The 20,404-nt window shown below is 37.6% G+C and overlaps 1 protein-coding gene across 1 annotated transcript in view; it reads right to left on the reverse strand.

Annotated features, from left to right (window-relative positions):
* Nucleotides 1-821: 821 nt before the first annotated feature.
* BBOX1 (gamma-butyrobetaine hydroxylase 1) overlaps nt 822-20,404 on the reverse strand; it is an 85,814-nt gene continuing 66,231 nt past the window's right edge. Inside the window, exons 6-8 of the mRNA XM_043971506.1 lie at nt 13,156-13,352; nt 3,334-3,500; nt 822-1,434 (exon numbers count right to left, since the gene is read on the reverse strand). Coding sequence (XP_043827441.1) covers nt 1,274-1,434; nt 3,334-3,500; nt 13,156-13,352 — 525 coding nt within the window. The 3' untranslated portion in view covers nt 822-1,273. The remainder of the gene's footprint in view (nt 1,435-3,333; nt 3,501-13,155; nt 13,353-20,404) is intronic.

Genomic DNA, 20,404 nt, shown 5'->3' on the forward strand with positions numbered 1-20,404 from the left:
GGGCCTGTTTCTTTCTATACTTCATGGTACTGGTTTTGAATTCTTTAACTTCCAAATTTCTGAAATTCAACTAAAAATAGTTGATTAGAAATTAGATCAAACCCCCAAAGACATGGCTAATTTATTTGTTCAACTGATCTAATTTTCTGTTCCCTTCTCAACTCAGAGTATCTACCTCATAAAAGGGATCACAGGGTGTAATACTTTGTTGACTGGATGACGATATGTTAACTAACATTCAGTGACTATAGCAGTTGAGCTGAGGGGTGGAGGGAGAAATCATGTACGTTGTTACAGTCTATATTTTGTATCTGTACTTATATGTGAACATGTTTTCCTTATAGAATCTATGCTTCCTGAGAGCATGTACTGTTCATTTTTGTATCACAGGGCTTGACTCTAAAACTCTTAAATGCTTTATTGATTGATTAATTGGGGTTATTTAATGAATTTTATTTTACTGACATAGCCTACTCATGAACACTGTATCTCTTTATTTGTTTAGGTATTTTTTTACACATGAAAACAATCTTATAGCTTATATAAGATTTAAAAAAGGAACATGTTGTCCTCCTTGAATAAAAATCACTGGTATACAGAGATATCCTTCCCTGTTTTTAGGGAATGCTATTTCTATAACCAGGACCTCCTGCTGGGAGCTTTTTGTTTGTTTCTGTTGGTATCCAAAAGGTACCCCATTAGGCAGTTGGAATGTAGACATTAATAAGTTCATTCTATGGGCACACTAATAACTTATCAAACTAACTATAAAGGAAGAAATTACCTACAAAGAATAGAATTAAAAAGAAAGCCACAAAATCTCAGGTGCTGCTATAATACTTAAAAACTTTTTATTAGTAACTTTAGTTTTTATATCACAGTCATTTCTGGATATACCCCCCTCCTGCTTCCAACTTATTGAGCTTCCCTTTATGCAAAAGAAAAATAGAAGAGCAAAACCAATTGACACTGCAACCCTGCCTGATGGCATATATAACATTCTCTACCTACAAGTCCCCACATTTTCAAGGAAAGGAGAGAGATGTATTTCCTCATCTCTTTTCTGGATCCAATATTGTTGCCATAACATTTACAAAAATAAAGGAAAATGTAATCTTGTGAATCTGGCTGCATTGTTAATATAAAAGATAATGTCTACATGACATGGCCATCTATATAACACTACTGATTGTGGAAAGTGGAGATTGAGTACTTTGTATCTTACCAAAACCTATCCTTAGTTCTTCTAATGCCAAAAGTACTGCTAAGATATTCAATTTCCATTTTTGACAACTTTCTTTAATATACGAAGCCTTGACATAACCACGTCCCAGTCTGCATAACCACCTTCAAGATGGCGAGATATTTCTGTTCCTGCTTCATAACTCCGTCTGCCGTGAAGTAAGCGCCAGTTATCAAATGTAATTACGTCACCTAGAACCAAGCATTTTGAAACATAACAAATCCTATGTTTAATATATGGCATCCTTGGAAAATGCAAATACCTAAAGAATTGGTATCATCATTTGCCACATCTTTCTTCATTTGAGTCAAACCAGCCATAAGTTACTTTAGGACTTAAGATACTGAAGCTAAAAATGATAGCCTGCTTAAAGGTTCTGGTATTGCCATAGTATGGGAAAAAAGCTATTTTTCATGTAGTGAAACACAAATTAGGGGAGCCTTCCATATTACTAAGACAAAGGAGGCGAACAACTCCTTCACTTTAGACAGGAAGGAAATATAGAACCTAGAAAACAATTTGCCCATCTTACCAGCAAGATTCATAGAATCAGAGTTGGAAGGGATCTTTGACTTCAACTAGTCCACCATTGTCATATTACAGATGAGGAAATTGAGGGCCTTTAATGGAAAAAAGATTTGCCCAAAGGCCACTTTTGTAATATATAGAGCCGGGATGACAGAATACAAGTTTCTTGAAGGCAAGGCTTGTTTTGTTTTTGTCTTTGTATCTTTGGTACTTGTTATAATGTCTGGCATATAGTTGACTCTTAATAAATGTTTATGGATTTATTGGTACAAATCCAGATCTCTTCATTCTAAATCAGTCTACTATGCCAGGTCAAGAGATATAAAATGTCCATCTATCAATATACAACAAGAAGTGGCAGACCTTGAATTTGAACCCAGGTTTTCTGACCTTTTTCTAGAGTTCTTTCTACTTAACATACCGTAAAGCTAGGGATAGTTACAGGGTTTATTTATACAGAGATACCTTAGAAGAAATAAGAATGTTTTTTTATCTTCATTTCTTTAAAATAGCTTCTCATTTTGTAAATTTAGAATGTAATTCATCGGTCAGTCAAAAAATATTTCTTAAGTTCTTACTATGTGCCAGGCACTGTGCTAAGAACTGTAGGTACAAATATATGCAAATAGAAAGACAATCCCTGTCTTCAAGTTTCTTACATTCTGAGTATTGGAGGTGGGAGAAGGTGGCCAAGTCCAGAGAATCAGAAGTTCTAGGATGTGAAGGATAGCTGGTATAAAAATAGTGTTTCCTCACTAAATGTAGTTTTAAATGAGATGAATGGCAAATCTCTCTAGTTTTTAAAAGCTTAAGGATGAATGATGTAGGGAAATTAGAAAAGGAATAGTTTGCTTGTTAGATCTATGGAGAGGGGAAGAATTTATGACCAAAGATGAGATAGAGAGCATTATGAAATGCAATAATGGATAATTTTGATTACATTAAATTAAAAAAGCTTTTGCAAAGACAAAACCAATGCAACCAAGATGAGAAGGCAAGCAACAAGCTGGGAAACAACTTTCATAGCCAGTGTTTCTGACAAAGGCTTAATTTCTAAAACATATAGAGAACTGAATCAAATTTTTAAGAATACAAGTCATTCTCCAGTTGAGAAATGATCAAAGGATATGAGGAATGAATGATAAGCCCCCTTTTTTGTTAAATTACTGTCAGGCATATAATACTATCACACAGGAATAGAATTCTCTGATAGCTTGGTTATAACAAGTTTAAACTCTGGAATCATGGATCCCTAACTTATATCCTGGACCCTTTTGGCAGGCTGGTGAAATTTATAGATCCCTTCTCAAAATGGTATTAAAGGTATCAAATAATATGAATGTGATTAACAACCCCCCCACCCTCAAACAAAAACATAAAGCTCCCAAGCCCCCCCCTCCCAAACCAAAACCCAAATATGTTGAAGTATATTTGTCAAAATATATATTTTAAAAGTTTGTGGACTCTTAGCTTGAGAACTCCTGCTCTACATCATACTTTGGCTAATTAATAAATTCAAAAACCCTTTAATTTATTGTATTTTTAAAAGCTCATATACTGACCTGGATGCATCTTGAAGATAAACTTGTTTTCTTTGTGGTTCATCAGGTCCACAAACTCTTTCAAGGCAGCATAGAATGGCTGTACTTTTTCAACAGGGATGTCAAATATGGTATCTCTGGTTGAGTTATTGAAATTGATGCGATTCACTTGACCTTTATTGTCTACTCTGTGAAAATGTATTTTAAAAGTGTTATAATTTTAAATAACTCAGGCCATGGCTATATACTTTTCTAAGAACTAGTTTTCTTATTTTTAGAACCATAATATCCCAGGACCCTCAGAGGGCCTCAGGAAGGTCATCTAGTTCAACTGGTAGCTAGAACGTGAATCGTTTCTACCACATTACAAACATGCAGTCATAAAATCGGGGAATCTGAACACAAGAAGGAACTACAGAAACCACCTAGTGCAAACCCTGCCGGACTAAGACATCTTTTCCCAACATCCTTTAAAAAACATTCCTCTAGAAAGGGCGAATGAAGGGAAGGTAGACTGGGGAAGGGGGCAGTCGGTGGCAAAATAAGATAGAAAATAGAGTAAATATCATTGGAAGGGAACAGGATGGAGGGATAGCTTTGATGATCGACTACAATGGCAAAATGTATGGCACCTACTCTGCTGGGCTATTGTGAAGAAAATTTTTTGTCAAGTTTAAGGTACTATATAAAAGTTATGATGAACAGCATGCTATCAGAAAAACCTGGAAAGACCCACATGAACTGAAGCACAGAGAAATGTACTGTATACAAAATAACAGCATTTAGTGTAAGATGATCTGCTGGGAAGCACATGGTTATTTTCAGCAAGGTAGTGATCCACTATAACTTTGAAGAACGTATGAAAATTGTAATCCATCTACAAAGAAAGAACTGATAGTATCTGAAAACAGACTGAAACACTTTTTTTTTTGACAATTTCTTAATCTAAAGTTTTGTTTTTATCTGTTTTCTCTCATAACCCCATTAATGTAGAGATGTTTTCCATGACTACTTATATATAATTTATATTGAATTGCTTGAGTTCTTCGGGCAGGGGGTGGGAAGGGAGGGAGGAAGAGAAGTTGGAACACCAAGTTTTTTTGTGTTTTTTTTTTTTTTTGGTGGTGGTTGTTGTTTGTTTTTGCAGGGCAATGAGGGTTAAGTGACTTGCCCAGGGTCACACAGCTAGTAAGTGTCAAGTGTCTGAGGCTGAATTTGAACTCGGGTCCTCCTGAATCCAGGACTGGTGCTTTATCCACTGTACCACCTGGCTATCCCTGGAACACAAAGTTTTTTTTTTTTTAATTGATGTCAAAATTTGCTCTTACATGTAATTTGGAAAATAAAATAAAAACAAAACAAAACATTCCTCTAGCCACTTGGTGAAGACATCCAGTGAGGAGGAATCCCACTAACTTCCAAGGAAACCCTTTCTATTTTAGGTCAGCTCATTGTCAGCAAGGTTTTCCTTATATCAAACTGAAATAGTAAACAATAATAGTAATAATAATAATAATAGTAACTATCATTTATATAGTCAGCCAATAAGGATTTATTAAGCACTAGCTCTTCCAGGCACAATATTTTTTAAAAAATATTTAAAGTTTTGAATTCCAAATTCTCTCTCTCCTTACCTCCCTTCCCTACATCCTCCCTGAGGTGGTAAGCAGTCAGATATAATTTATACATATGCAGTTATGTAGAACATTTCCATATTAGTAATTTTGTATAAGAAGACTCAAATAAAAGGAAAAAAAGGTGAAAAATAGCATGCTTCAGTCTGTATTCAATCAACATCAGTTCTTTCTCTGGAGATGGATAGTATGCTTTATCATTAATCCTTTGGGATTGTCTTGAATACTTGTATGGCTGAGAATAGCTAATTCATTGACAGTTCTTCATCAAATAATATTGCTGTTACTATGTACAACATTCTCCTGGTTCTGTTCTCTTGACTATACATCAGTTCATATAAGTCTTTCCAGGTTTTTCTGAAATTATCCTACTTGTCATTTATTATAGCACAATAATATGCTGTTAAAATCATATACCACAGCTTGTTTAGCCATTCCCCGATTGAGGGACATTTCTTTGATTTCCAATTTTTAGCCACCACAAAAAGAGCTGCTATAAATATTTTTGTACAAATTGGTCCTTTCCCCCTTTTTTGGATGTCTTTGGGATAAAAACCTAGCAGTGATGTTGCTGAATCAAAGGGTATGCACAGTTCTATAGCCCTTTGGGCATGGTTCCAAACTGCTCTCCAGAATGGTTGGAACAGTTCAGAATTCCATCAACAGTGGATTAGTGTCTGCCAGGTACAATATTAATCACTGGGGAGACAAAGAATGACAAAAGGCAGTTCTTGCCCTCAAGAAACCCACAGTCTTTAAAGTTATATAAAATGCTTTATGAATATTATTTCATTTTGTCTACTTCTCTGAAACTTTAACCCATCATCCCTAGTTCTGCTCTCCAGGTTCAAGCAGAGCAAGTCTATCTTCATTCCCTTTGTCCCCAATAAAAAAAATAAATACAGGGCATCTTAAAAGTCCTAACATAGATTTAAGCTATTAAAACTAGGCTAAACATTCCTAGTTTATTTAGCTTATCTTCATGTGGCATATTTTCCAGCCTTAAATATCCTGGCTACTCTCTTCTGGACACATTCAAGCTTATCTATGACTTTTCTTAAAGGTATTAAATAATACTCAACTGGGGCCTAACCAGGGAAGAATGCTTTGACTTTATTAATGTAGCCTGGTATTGAATGAGTTTTATTTTTGGCTGTCACATAACATGACTGACTGTAAAGAATCTCAGGCAGTACACTAAGACCCTCAGATTTTTTTTTTTCAAACCTGCTATTGTCTAGCCACATGCTTTCTACTCTTTGTGTGAAGTTTTTTGTTTTGTTTTGTTTTTTAAGGACCCAAGTGTAGAACATTTCCCCTATTCAGTTTCATGTTGGTTGATTTGGTCTGACCTTCTAACTTCTCAGGATTTTTCTGGATCAGGATTTTGTCCATCTTGTATGATAACTGTCCCTTTCCAAGCTTACCATCACCTGTGAAGCATAACATCTCTGCCTCCATCTATGTCAGTGATCAGAATGTTTAACTGCATAGAGCTAAGGACAGACCTATGGGGCACTCCATTGGTGGCCACTCTTCTTCTTCTTTTTTTTTTTTTGGTGGGGCAATGGGGGTTAAGTGACTTGCCCAGGGTCACACAGACAGTAAGTGTTAAGTGTCTGAGGCCGAATTTGAACTCTGGTCCTCCTGAATCCAGGGCCCGTGCTTTATCCACTGCGCCACCTGGCTGCCCCAGCCACTCTTCTTAATTAACATTGAACTTTTAATGATTGCTCTTTGGCACCGGTCATTCAGTTCCAAAATTGACTTCGCTGTATCCTAATCAAGCTTATCTCTTTCCATCTTCTCCTCAACCACAGCATGAGAGTCTTTGTGAAATGTTCTGCTAAAATATAAAGTATGTCTAAAGCATGCTCCTGATCATTCAGTTGAGTTACCCTGTCAGAAAAGGAAATTAGGTCAGTCTGACCTGATTTATTCTTTTGGCGTGTTTTGTTGGTTTGTTTTTTGTTTCTTGTTTTTTTTTGGTGGGGCAATGAGGGTTAAGTGACTTGCGCAGGGTCACACAGCCAGTAAGTGTAAAGTGTCTGAGGCCGAATTTGAACTCAGGTCCTCCTGAATCCAAAGTCTGTGCTTTATCCACTGCACCTCCTAGCTGCCCCTGACCTGATTTATTCTTGAGGAAACCATGTTGGATTTTAGTGATTCTTGTTTCTCCTCTGATGTGCTCAGAAATCATCTCCTTAATCATGTGTTTTAGAATCATACCAGGCATCAAAGTCAAGCTCACTGGTTAGAGTTTACAGATCTTAACCTTTTCCCTTTTTTTCGGTGAGAGGATGAAGACTCTCCTCAGGAGAGGACAGCAAGCCTCTGTCCAAAAAGTTTCAGCAACCAAGGCAGCCTGTTCAATATTTTGGGATACCCTTCATTGTTAAATCTGTCCCCTTTGGGGCAGCTAGGTGGTGCAGTGGATAAAGCACTGGCCCTGGATTCAGGAGGACCTGAGTTCAAATCTGGCCTCAGACACTTGACACTTACTAGCTATGTGACCCTGGGCAAGTCACTTAACCCTCATTGCCTCACAAAAAAAAAATTGGGGGGCAGCTAGGTGGCACAGTGGATAGAGCACCGGCCCTGGAGTCAGGATTACCTGAGTTCAAATCCGGCCTCAGACACTTAACACTTACTAGCTGTGTGACCCTGGGCAAGTCACTTAACCCCAATTGCCTCACCAAAAAAAAAAAGAAAAAAAAAAAGAAAAAATATGTCCCCTTTAACTTCTGGTCTTTGTTGCTTGTCTGCCCTCTAGACAAGGGGATTTTATCCTGGGGTCTATAAATTTAACATTTTAAAAATAATTAATTTTTAAAATATTATTGGTTTCCTTTGTATTTTTTCCACTTAAAAGTGTTAAAGTGTTATTCTGAGTGGTCCAGAGTTTTCACCTCTAACAAAGGGGTCTGTGTCTCTCTGTGTCTCTGTGTCTCTGTGTCTCTGTGTCTCTGTCTCTCTCACTCACACACACTCACACACACTCACACACACTCACACACACACACACACACACACACACACACACACACACTGCAGAACCCCTGCAACAAGGAAGAACAAGTTGAGTCATTACACTCTGACAGAAAAGAGCTACTTGGCTTCTATAGGGTCAAAGAAGTAGAGCTGGAAGGCAACTCAGAAAGTAGTTGCTTAACCATCCCTTCCCAATTTACAGATGAGGAAACTGAGGCACAGGGAAAGTAAATGACTTGTCTAAGATCATATGGCTACTATGCATCAGAAATATTTTAATTCAAGGCCTATGCTTCTAAAGCCAATTTTTTTTTTCCACTGTACCATGGCTGCCTTCCCTTTAATTCTCCCTTTCTTTCTCCTCCCTCTCTCTGTGTCTGTGCTGGGTGCCTTCATTTTTCATTGTCTGGATGGTGTTTACAGGGCTTCCTTACTGGGTAGACACTGGCTCCAAATGATAGATTCAAGCTCAGTTACTACCAGTATTTCATAGTCTGTTCCAAAACCTCAAGAACAGAATCTAATTCTTTTGGAACAGAAGAAACAAATTGCTTCAAACTTTCTGGACTAGGAATAAGAAAGAGGAAAAAGAAGATGAAGAGAGGGAATAGAAGATGGCCTATAAAACTGGAAGCCACGAGGAAGAGATTGATACATTTCTCTCCCTCCTCCACCCCTACTAAGGCTGATTGTTCTAAGAGCCAAGATCCCAATTTTTTGAGCAAAGGAATTTGCCAAGCTAAATAATGAACTATAGTTAAGGTCTATTGGAACTCATGTCTTGGAATCATTGATCTGCCAACACCAGGCATCAATTCCAATACGCCATTTTGTCCTCAATCGCTTTCCTACACACAATAGCTTTTCAGAAATTCGAAGGCAGCAGTCTTGCCTATGCCATAGACTTGACTTCTCCAGATTAAACATTCCTCTTTCCTTCTACTGGATACTGGAGAAAATAGTGCAAAACACTGTGAAAGTTCTCAAACACCCAGGGCCCCAAAGGGCCTTTCGTATCAACAGCCAGGATTCACAAAATTCTTAAATACCTTGATCCTTTGCAGTTGGCCACCACAAGTTCCAATTTGAATGCTGGCATTGCTAATCCAGTGAAAGTTATTTTTCCTGTACTTAATGTAACATAGACTTTTCATTTGAGTGAAATTCCTCCATGTTGATGTTTTCTAAGACTAGTTTTCTTAATTACACTTATTGGAAAGGAAAATGTCATTTTGTTGTATTACAAAAATTACATCATCATGAAGTAATTAAAAACTGGTTTGAGCTTCTCTGTGTGGGTGCCTGGCTCTCGGGGCATTGTAGAAGCACAGAATATGGGAGCCAGAGGGGACCTTAAAGATCACTTAATCCAGCTCCATAATTTTATGGATGAACAAATCTGCACTGTAAACCCTCAATTAACTTGCAGTCAAGTAACTAAAATCATATATTAACTGGATTTAAAAATTAGACTTGATTTTTAGCAGTAATAGATAATTCCAAGAAAACAAACTCAGCAAAAAGTATTGAGATCGAGAGATGAAATCATAGTGTCATCACAGGGTCACAAATCTATTGCTAGAAAGGACCTTAGAGGGTATGGAGGCTATACCCCTCCCCCCCATTTTATAGATTAGGAAAGTGAAGTCCAGAGAGGTAAATGACTAATCCTGTGTTGTTAGGCAGGATTTGAACCCAGGCCTTCCTGACTCCAGCTGGGTGGCCCAGTGGATAAAATGTCTGTCCTGAAGTTGGGAAGACTCATGTTCTTTAGTTCAAACCTGGTCTCAGACACTTAGTAGCTTTGTGACCAAGGGCGAGTCACTTAACCCTCTTTGCCTGTTTCCTCACCTGTCAAATCTGAAGGAAATGGCAAACCACTCCAGTATTTTTGCCAAGAAAACCCCAGATGGGATCATGAAGAGTTGGAAAGGATTGAAAAATGACGGAACAGCTACAACAACTTCCTGACTCCAAGTTCAGTGTGTTACCTAAGACACTATGTCAAAGCCATGGAGCTAGTTAGGGTTAGCTCCAGAATGAGATCATGGGTGCCCTGATTTTTAATCGAATGTTTTGTCCTAGGCCTTCTCTTTTTTACCTTCTTTCTCACTCCCTCTTGGCCATCTCCATAACCTTCATAATTCAACTATCACATCTATGTAGATGATGAGCTTATAGCCAGTTTTCACTCCTCACCCGAGCTACAGATTCAGATCTCTAGCTCTCTGATAGAGATCTCCACCTGCCTGTCCTATTGTGACCTCCTACAAATCACCCTGTAGTTATTTTGGCTGTATTCTGTATTGACGTATCTGTGAATTTGTATCCCTCTGATACAATTTAAGTTCCTTGTGGGCACTTATCCCCAATGCATATCAACATGTTATTTTGTCATTGTTGAGTATTTTTCAGTCGTGTCCAACTCTTGGTGACCCCACTTGGGATTTTCTTGGCCAAGATACTGGAGTGATTTGCCATTTCCTTTACCAGCTCATTTTGCAGATGAGGGAACTGAAGCAAACAGGCAGGCTTAAGAGACTTGCTCAGGGTTATACAACTAATAAGTGTCTGAGGCTGGATTTGAACTCATGAAGGATGAGTCTCTGAGTCCAGGAGCAACTGGAACCCTTGTGGGAAAGGACTGTTTCACTTTTGCACCTGTATCCCAGTGCACATCACCATGCCCACAATAAAGGCTTGTTCACTGCTTGAAGCTTCTTTCCATTGGAGTCATGGGATTTTACAGTTGTACAAAATCTAAGAGTTTACCCAGTCCATCTCATCTGAGATAACATTTATAAATTTTTTGGTTGCAAACCTTGAGGTACTAGATAATATTAAATATTATTATAATTATCATTTTTATTTTGGGAGGTCTAGATCTGTGATTTCATTGGAACAGAGAACTCCCAGTGGGGAAATTCCTTCTACCAACTTAGATCAGCTTTTGTTCTGCAAATGTTACTTTGTCCCATCTCTCCTATGAGCTCCCTTCTATCCTCTGACACTGCCACATCCCTGGTGCTGGCCCCCATCATCTCATGCCTAGACTATTGCTGGTCTCCCTGCTATAAATCTCTCCCCATTGTGACCCATATTCCACGGAGCTGTCAAAATGACCTTCCAAAAGTTCAGGTCTGCTCATGTTTCACCTCTATTCATTCAGTCCATAAACATTTATTATGTGCATACTAAGTGCCACAAAGTATGCTAAGCATTGTGGATAAAAAATATAAGGAAACTAAATTCACATTTCTATTCTTTTCTCTGGTAAGCTGTATTACTTGACCATTGGTGGCCTTCTTGCTGTTCCTCAATTTTGACATAGCTCCCTTGCCTCCCTGCTTCTGTATAAGCTATCTCTTATGTCTGGAATGTTCTTGGTGGGCACCTTTGCTTCTCATAATCCCTGCCTTCAAGTTTTAGAAAATATGTCCTTTAATATGGGTAGCTTTTCCTGCTCCCCAGAAAATTAGATGTCTCTCAAATAACTGTGTATCTGATTAACTATGTATATCATATGCTGTCTTAGTGCAATATAAGTTCTTTGAGAGGAGGGGCAGTATTCATTTCGATTTTGCATGCCTATCTGGGTTGGACTCACAGGGAAGAGAGTAGAGGGTTAAAGATAAATGTGATGGGGATAGAGATAATGCCATGCTTATCCTCTTTTTTTTGTGTGTGAGGCAATTGGGGTTAAGTAACTTGCCCAGGGTCACACAGCTAGTGTCAAGTGTCTGAGGCTGGATTTGAACTTAGGTCCTCTTGACTCCAGGGCCGGTGCTCTATCCACTGTGCCACCTAGCTGCTCCTTGCTTATCCTCTTTTCAAGACTTTTAAATTATTCTGACTAGTTTTAAGTGGGGCGAATCATTTCAGAATGTTATTTGTTCTGTTTCCCTTCTTTAAGAAGTTTGGGAGGGGCGGCTAGGTGGCACAGTGGATAAAGCACCGGCCCTGGATTCAGGAGTACCTGAGTTCAAATCTGGCCTCAGACACTTGACACTTACTAGCTGTGTGACCCTGGGCAAGTCACTTAACCCCCATTGCCCCGCAAAAAAAAAGAAGTTTGGGGACAGTTTTATTATATGCAGGACCAGAGGCTTAAACAAGAAGTCAAGGGATGTACTATTCCATTGAAGAGACAGCCCTCAAGCTCATCCAATGTTTCTTCTTTCTTAGTTCCTTCTGCATCCTGATTTCCTTCCCTTGGATATGTGTTTGTTGGTCAAAGTGGTCCCCAGAATTTAACATAATGCTGCAATATGTGGTCTGACCAGCCAAGAGCATACCGGAACAATTGCTGCCCATCATCTGGATGCTATATTTCTATTGGTGGAGCCTGGGACTGATTGCATTAGATTTATCAGAAGCTTTGTCACTTTGCTGATTCATATGAAGCTTGTGGTATATAGAAATCTCATGGCTCTTTGACACACAAAGAGCTATCAAGTCATGTCCTTTCCCCATTCTTGATTGAAGCAATTTCTTTTTATCCAAATGCAGAACTTTACATTTATTCATGTTGTGTGAATTAAAAATAGCATTATATTTGTTCTAGCCTGTTGAAATCTCTATGAATGGTTGGTTTTTCTCATCCTGTATATTTGGCATCCCTTTCAGCTTCGTGTCATCCACAAATCTGATCAACACACCTTTTTACGTTGTCAGATCATTGCTAAAGATGTTGAGGAGAACCCACTTGAGGATAGAGCACTAGAGATTCAGTTCAGGTTCATTCCCATTCTGTACTTAATTATCTAATAATAGTATCTAGTACTTATATAATACTTTAAGGTTTGAAAAATGCTTTGTATGCAATATCTATCTCACAACATCCCTTAGAAGGTAGATGCCATCTTTTTCTCCATTTTACAGATGGGAAAACTGAGGCAGAGGCTTTAAGTGTGACTAGAAATCCATCTGTCTACTATTATCTGGTCCATATTTTATTCTTATCCATAAGGACACTGGGGATCTTGAAGTAGATCCCTTCTAGCTCCAAATGTATGAGAAACTTGTAAAGATGCTCTAATAAAATCTGGTACCCTATACCTACAAGACTTCCTAGTTTGATACAACAATCACAACAGGAAATGAAGTTAGATTGGCAGTGACTTGTTCTCAGTGAACCCAACCTATAGTCCCATATTCCTGCTTATAATTTCTCACACCATCCATTTAATAACACATGATTTTAAAAGACACTACTCACTCTATAATTTTATGCTTGGATTGTACTGAGAAGTCACAAAAGTCAACTCCAATATCTGTAAAATCCACAAAGGTTGATGAGAGGATCTGGAATGCCTTAGGATTTTGTTCCTTGAGCTGTCGGCACACGTTAAATCCATCTACGATTTCACTTTCCCCACCAGTGGCTGTTTGTTTTATGCAATGAAGAAATTGAACCTGTAATCAAATGGAGAAATAGTTTTTAGAAGATGCTCAATTAAATATGTCCCTTTATAAAGAATTATTATTATTATTATGGCCCCCAACTAGGGCAATTTCTGGATCTGTATAAAAATCTGTATTCAAGATATCACAGGGGATACATAGGAGGGTGAGATTCAGTCTATTCCTACCTTCTAAGAGGTTATACTCTAGACATAGGGTATTCTCAACAATTAACATGATGCTTGGGACCTAATAAATGCTTAATATAGGTCTGTTGACTGACTGGTAGGTTAAATAACAGTATGATATTTTAATAATAATTCAAGATAACACTGAAGAAATATTAAAGGGTGAGTGGTATAGAACTAATTGAATAATGCATCATGCAGCCAATGTATTCTTAGGCAGGGGAGGGAAATCATTCCAACTTAGGGTTAACAGGGATAGTTGTATGGAAAAATTTGGCGTTGAAGGGTGGGTAGTCTTAGATAATGGAAAAGCATTGGCAGGGAGTAAGGGTTGTTGGGTGGAAAACAATATGAGCAGAAGTTTGGGGACCAAAGTCATATCAATACTGCCATTCTTCCTGCAAATAATGTGTTCCAACCTACTTTCCTGTGGATCCACTCACTATCCTGGTACTTTCTCTAACCCAAGTCCCCTAGCCATCACACCTCTCTATATATTGACTCTTCATTAGAATGTAATCTCCCTGAGGGCATAATCTGCTATTACTTTTGAATTTGTATTCCTAGTGCTTGACACATGGTAAAAACTTGAATGCTCTTTCATTCATTCATTTCAAAGCAAAAAGGAAAAGAAAAAAAATTCAAGGTGAGTTTTAGGGTTGGTGGGCAAACCATATTGGCTATGGCAGAGATGGAGTCAAAGACTAAATTAAAGAGGTGAGTTGAAGCCAAATTGTAGAAGGTCTCAAATGCAAAGCCAAGGAATTTGGAGTCTTATTTTATAGGCAGTAAGGAGCTACAGAATGTTCTCCTTCTGAAGGGGAGTGCTATGATGAGTGTATGATCTCTAGGGAGATCATTACACTCTGATGGATTGGAGCAGGGAAAGATGTAAGAAAGGAATACCACTGAAAAGTCTTTTATGGTGGTACTGTTGAAATGGTGATCATGACTTCAGTCAATTAGGATATTGGACAAAGAAAAGGAAGAGAGATAAAGTATTTATTCATTTTATTCTACAGTATATTAGGGCTGAGAGTTTTAGGCTGACTTCTTAGGAAAACTGAAATCTACGAATTTTTCCATATTCTTCTGGGAAGAGTCCTTTTGATTTAGTTGGATATGTGACTTATTTTTATTATCACTGTGATGTTTTTGTAAAACTAAATATAGAGAATTATTTTCGGCAGGAAGGAGCCATTTAACATCATTCAGCTGTGAAAACTGTACATGCCAAAATAAAATCAAAATAAAAGCCAATGTCTGGTTGCAGAGTACTTGAATGGGAGAGCCAAACATGACCAAATTCAGATATTAGAGGGTAGTAAGTCCAGTAAAAAGGAATTTCAAAATGAGTTTGCTTGGTTTCCCTGCCTCCCTCCATCAACAGGCCAAATATAACAATCCCTTGACTCCCACCCTGACCTGAAGATGAGGGGGGAAAAGCCTTATAGAGTGTACAAAGCTTGGGAGGAAGGAACAGTATTAACTCATGAAGGGCTCCCCTCTGACTTGGAGTAACTGGAGAGTGAGCTGGATCAAAATAGGAAGAATTGCATAATGCACTTTACTCTCCCCCACAATAATGACTAATTATGTGACATTGGATAATTCATTTCATTTCTCAGAGCCTCACTTTCCTCATTTTTAAAATGGGGTTGGTAATTATAGTACTTAACCTCACATGATTAACCTCAAAAGGCTCGAGAGAGAAAATGTATGTAATTCGAAGTATGTATTCAGTTTTGCACCATTAAGAGTTATAATTATGTAAAATATAGTAGCTGGTTTCAGTCTAGTGGAAACACAAAATGTGAATTTGAATATTGCTACCACTTCAGGGGGATTCATTGTTTGCTGCTTTGTAATAGAAATCAATCAACTGTTCTATCACTAAACATTTATTAAGTGTCTAGCATGTGTTAGGATCTGGAGATATAAAGACAGAGATGAAGCAGCCCTACTCTCAGAGAACCTAGATTCTATTTGGGCATAAGAGAACTTCAGAAATATGTAAATATTATATACTAGAAACTGTCATTGTTTTTCAAAATGTATTAAAATAATATCCAGAGGATCAAGTGGATTAAAAAAAAACTTGGAAGATAAGTCATGTATTGTCATGATCTCCATGGAAACAAACAAAAATTGTCCACCTTGTACCATGTCAAATTGACAAAGATGACATGAGTAGAGTAATGAATTGGTTTAGTCATTCTGGAAAGAAATATGGAACTATGTCCCCAAAAGTCACTTAATTGTGCATGCCAACTGATGCAATGATACCACCACTTGGCCTATACCCTAAACTTTGGGGTCTAAAGAGACAAAGAAAAAAGTAGTCATAAGTTCCCAAGATCTTCATGGATGCAAACCCCTCCCCCCAAATCCCTCCAAAGTCTGTTGTTCACCTGATATCCACATCAGGTTGGCAAAGCTGACAAAAACAGAAAATAGCAAATGTAGCAAGGGATGTGCCTGAACAGATACGTTGATACACTTTTGGTAGAGGTGTGAATTGGTCTAGCCATTCTGGAAAACAATTTGGAGTTGTACCCCAAAATATCAAAGCTGAGCATACCCTTTGATCAGTGATATCATTAGGCTTATACCCTAAACATTAGGACCTAAAGAGAGAAAGAGAAGGGCCTAGCTCTACAAAAATATTTATATTGTTTTTTGTAGTGTCAAAGGATTAGAAGTAAGGCGGTATTTATCAATTGAGTAACCACAGAATAAATTATGGCATTTGAATGAAATGGAATATTATTGTTCTTGGAGGGGATGAGAAAGGATGGTTTCAGAGAAACCTGGAGAGACTTGCATGGACTAATGCAGAGTTGAAGTGAGCAGAACCAGGAAAACATTTTTTTATGACAATGTCAGACAATTTTGAATGACTTAAGAACTTTGACCAATTCAATGACCAATCCTGATTCCAGTCAGTTGGTCACTCAACAAGCATTTATTAAGCACATATGCCAGGTGCTGTTGGGGCAAAATGTTTTCTACCTTTAAGAAATCCATATCCTAATGAGAATCTATAATAAATCATGCTGCTCACCTCTGGCCAGATGTGGATATTTGTTTTAATTGATAGTGCATGTTACTTACAAGGGTTTTCTTTTTTTTTTTTATAGTTGGGTGTAGGTGTGAAGGAGAGGGAGGCTAGGGATACGACACTCCCTCATCCCTGCTCCAAAAATCAGATGAGAACATAAAGAAGGACAGAAGGAATCATGGACAAGCAGGATAACTTTGAAAGTTGCATTTTGAATTTATTACATATGCTGAAAGAAAAGCAAAGTCTACATGATAGAGATCTGCAGTTTCATATATAATCTTTCTGATCTGCTTTGTGCATGGAAATGATAATTTTGTTTGGTATTTAATTTCAGAATAAAAAATTAAAAACTCCCCCAAACAAACTAGTTTCTTCAGAATTATGGACAATTAAGTGATATGATTAGAAAATAATTAACAGAAAAGTTAAGGTCAAACCAACCAAATTCTCTGAAGATAATATGGTATAAAAGTATTCTTCAGGGAAATAGAAAAATGTTCTTAAAATCATATATTGGATTTTAACATAAGAGAACTGCCTGTTTCAGGACTAAAACTGTTAAAAATCCAGCTGATTTATTTTACATATGGTAAGAACCATGAACATCTTTGCCATCTCCATTTTTAATATAATTTTGTGAAAGAATTTAAATGTAGGAGCCAGACAACTTAACACTTGTGCTAATCCAAATGGTTAATATGTGTCTGACATACATAAAACCAAATTTTATTCCATGCAAGCGATTCTGAGTTGAAAAGCCTTTTTATGTTACTTTGTAGCAGCATGTGATTTTTGGCGCAGATAAAGACAATGAGCTAAGCTACATGTGGTTTGAATTAATGGAGTGAACCTACTCTTCTTGTCCCATGTTAGTGATTGATCAAAATGAATTCTCAACAGGTAACTAACTTGTTACCTGGTCCACTTGGTACCCTTTCAGGAGGAAAAAAATCCTAACTGTAACTGTTTGACCTGTTTGTTACATTAAAATTTCAACCTTTTGGATTAAAATAAATTTATGTAATTCACAAGCATACTCTTTTTAAAAAAGTAGAAGGGGAAGCTAGGTGGTGCAGTGGATAAAGCACTGGCCCTGGATTCAGGAGAACCTGAGTTCAAATTCAGCCTCAGACACTTGACACTTAGTAGCTGTGTGACCCTGGGCAAGTCACTTAACCCTCATTGCCCTGAAAAAAACAAAACAAAACAAAACAAAAAAGTAGAAACTTGAATTATGCCCATGTTAACCACTCTTCCATTGGAGCTAAAGATTTCAAGAATCAAGTTATACCCCAAATCTCTTTGAGTGTCTATCCTGTCTCATGTAATTTTAGATTTTTCATCTATCATGTTTGTCTGGAATCTGTGAGAGAGGTAATCCTGTTCATTGTTTTTCACCACTTTCCTATACTGTATCATCCAAGTAAAGAGGAAAACTTGGGAAATTGCCCAACTTTTTCATGCAAAAATTTGTTGAGTACCTACATGGTACAAGACACCATGTTAAAGGATGTGTAAATGTGAAGTGTTGGGAAAAAAATATGTCTGAATCACAGTACCTGAGATCAAGGAACCTAAATGATTCTACAAAAAAATTATATTGTGTAAATATAACTATGACTCCAAATTTGGAAGACTGGGTAGAAAGAGTTGTGGTCCAGCCTAGCTCAGTGCAGTGATTTGTTGCACAACTAATAGTGCATTATTAACTATTAGCTCAGTAACTTTGCTAGATTTCAATTTTCTCAGGGTAAAATGAGTTATTTAAACTACGAAGTATAAACTTTATGAGGTCAGGGACTACATCTTATCCAAACTTTGTCTCCTGCAAAGCCTACTATGATGCTCTGAACACAGGCGATTTGTGCATTTCAACTGAAAATAAGAATTCACGAACCACCTACTGTGTGTTGGCAAATGTCTTAGGGATTATGGAAACAAATAGCTTCCATTCTATTGGGTGGAAATGGCCCACAAATACACATAAGTACAATTTAAATTTACTTTTAAATAAATTTACTTAAAATGCACATGAGGAAATTCAAACAATTGATAGTCCTTAAGGTCTCTTCTCATTCTAAAAATTTGTAGTTGTCTCACTCAACGAGTTTTTGGGAGGCTCCAATAAGAGGCACGTGAAAATATTTTTTTATATAGTCTATAAATTGCTGTTCACATGTAAGGCATCATTATACATCAGGGAAATGTATGGAGTCATTGAATCAATTTTATGTAAGTTTAGATTATGTCTCAGAAACAATATGTAACCTTGAAAAAAGGCTGTATAATGTTATAAAAATCAAGCAATGCCTTTGGTCTGAGGGTGTCATCCTCCAAAACTCCCAGTTTCCCCTCTTTCCCAACTGGCCTTTGGCAGAGAAAGGGATGAGCTGATCAGTCTGGCATTTAACCCCTGGACTTTGAGAGATTAGTAGATTCCAAACTTAGACCATATTTAGAACAAATCACATTGTGTTTCTCTTCCCTCCCCGCCCCCCCCAAAGGTGCCTCTGGAGGGTCAATTCTCTGTCATCATTTAGTTCAAAGAACACATGTGGTAGTTTTGAATCAACACAGTAATTTAAAACATGTGAAGTCAAATATTAGATTGCCAGTATTATTTGTAATAATGATAGCATGCCTTCCATGAAAATCCTTCTCCAGTGTGTCATGGTGGTGACCCTGAGATTTTCGGATACCATGCCAATGGGGTATGGGCATCCACAGGCCCCGCCAAGGTAGAATTGACTCGACTCTGGGTCTGGCAATGACATGCATGTGGCTCTCATCTGAAGACAAATCTACCTAAGCCTAGGGATTGAGCTCCATGTGACATATACATGTATATGTCAGGATCTATAGCGATAACATATTTTTGGCCACAATAATTCATGAGACTATTCGCTAAGTTATGGAGGTATTAAGATATGTTAAATACTAAAAGGAGAGAGTGGCTATATTTCAATTCTGCTTGTCTAAATCCTGCAAAGACCTAATTCTAGTCCTATCTTCTTTAAAATCTCTCCTCACCAGTCCATACCACAAATATATTCTTATGTCTGAAATCTGTTAGCACATATTGACCATGCTGTTCTTTTTCCTTGTTGTGTTGATAGTTATCTCTTATATAGGCATGAACTACATGAAGTGTAGAAATCATTTCTTGGGCAGTTTATACAGAGGAGGTTTTCTATTTTTATTTTTGGGGTACCTAGATCCTTGGAGTGAGCTACTTTCCTAATGCATGTGGGCATGTCTTCTGCATCACATACTCTTAGACATGTGTCTGGGGAATTGAAAGGCTTTGTGAATTGCCCAGGGTCACACAGGAAGTTGGTGTTGGAAGTGGGACATGAAATGGGTTCTCAACCCAATTCTCTATCCCTATGCTAACTCTCATACATATCAGGAATTCAGTAAATATTGAGAGCCAGAGAACTAATGTGAATCATATAAGTCTGAAAAGATTAGGTTCTTCACCCTCTACATTGTAAAGAACAGTGATCTCTGGTATAGTAGGGGACCTGGATTAAAATCCTACCCTAATGATTACTTCCTCTGTGACCTTGGACAAGTCACTCAACTTCTCTGGGCCCTAGTTTTCTCATCTGTAAAATGGGAAGTGTGACTAAAAAGTCTCTAAGGTCTCCTTTTAGTTCTAAATATCTGATCTTCCACACAAATGTCTGAGTAATCTTAGTGCATTTCTAGGAGCATATCATTCCTGTATTCAAAAGTTTTCCATGGTGTTCTATTTGCCTTTTGAATAGACTTATGATCTAGAAATTGAATGCATTCCAGACTAGTTCCAA

The sequence above is a fragment of the Dromiciops gliroides genome, chromosome 6 (assembly GCF_019393635.1).
Source record: "Dromiciops gliroides isolate mDroGli1 chromosome 6, mDroGli1.pri, whole genome shotgun sequence".
Classification (NCBI taxonomy): domain Eukaryota; kingdom Metazoa; phylum Chordata; class Mammalia; order Microbiotheria; family Microbiotheriidae; genus Dromiciops; species Dromiciops gliroides.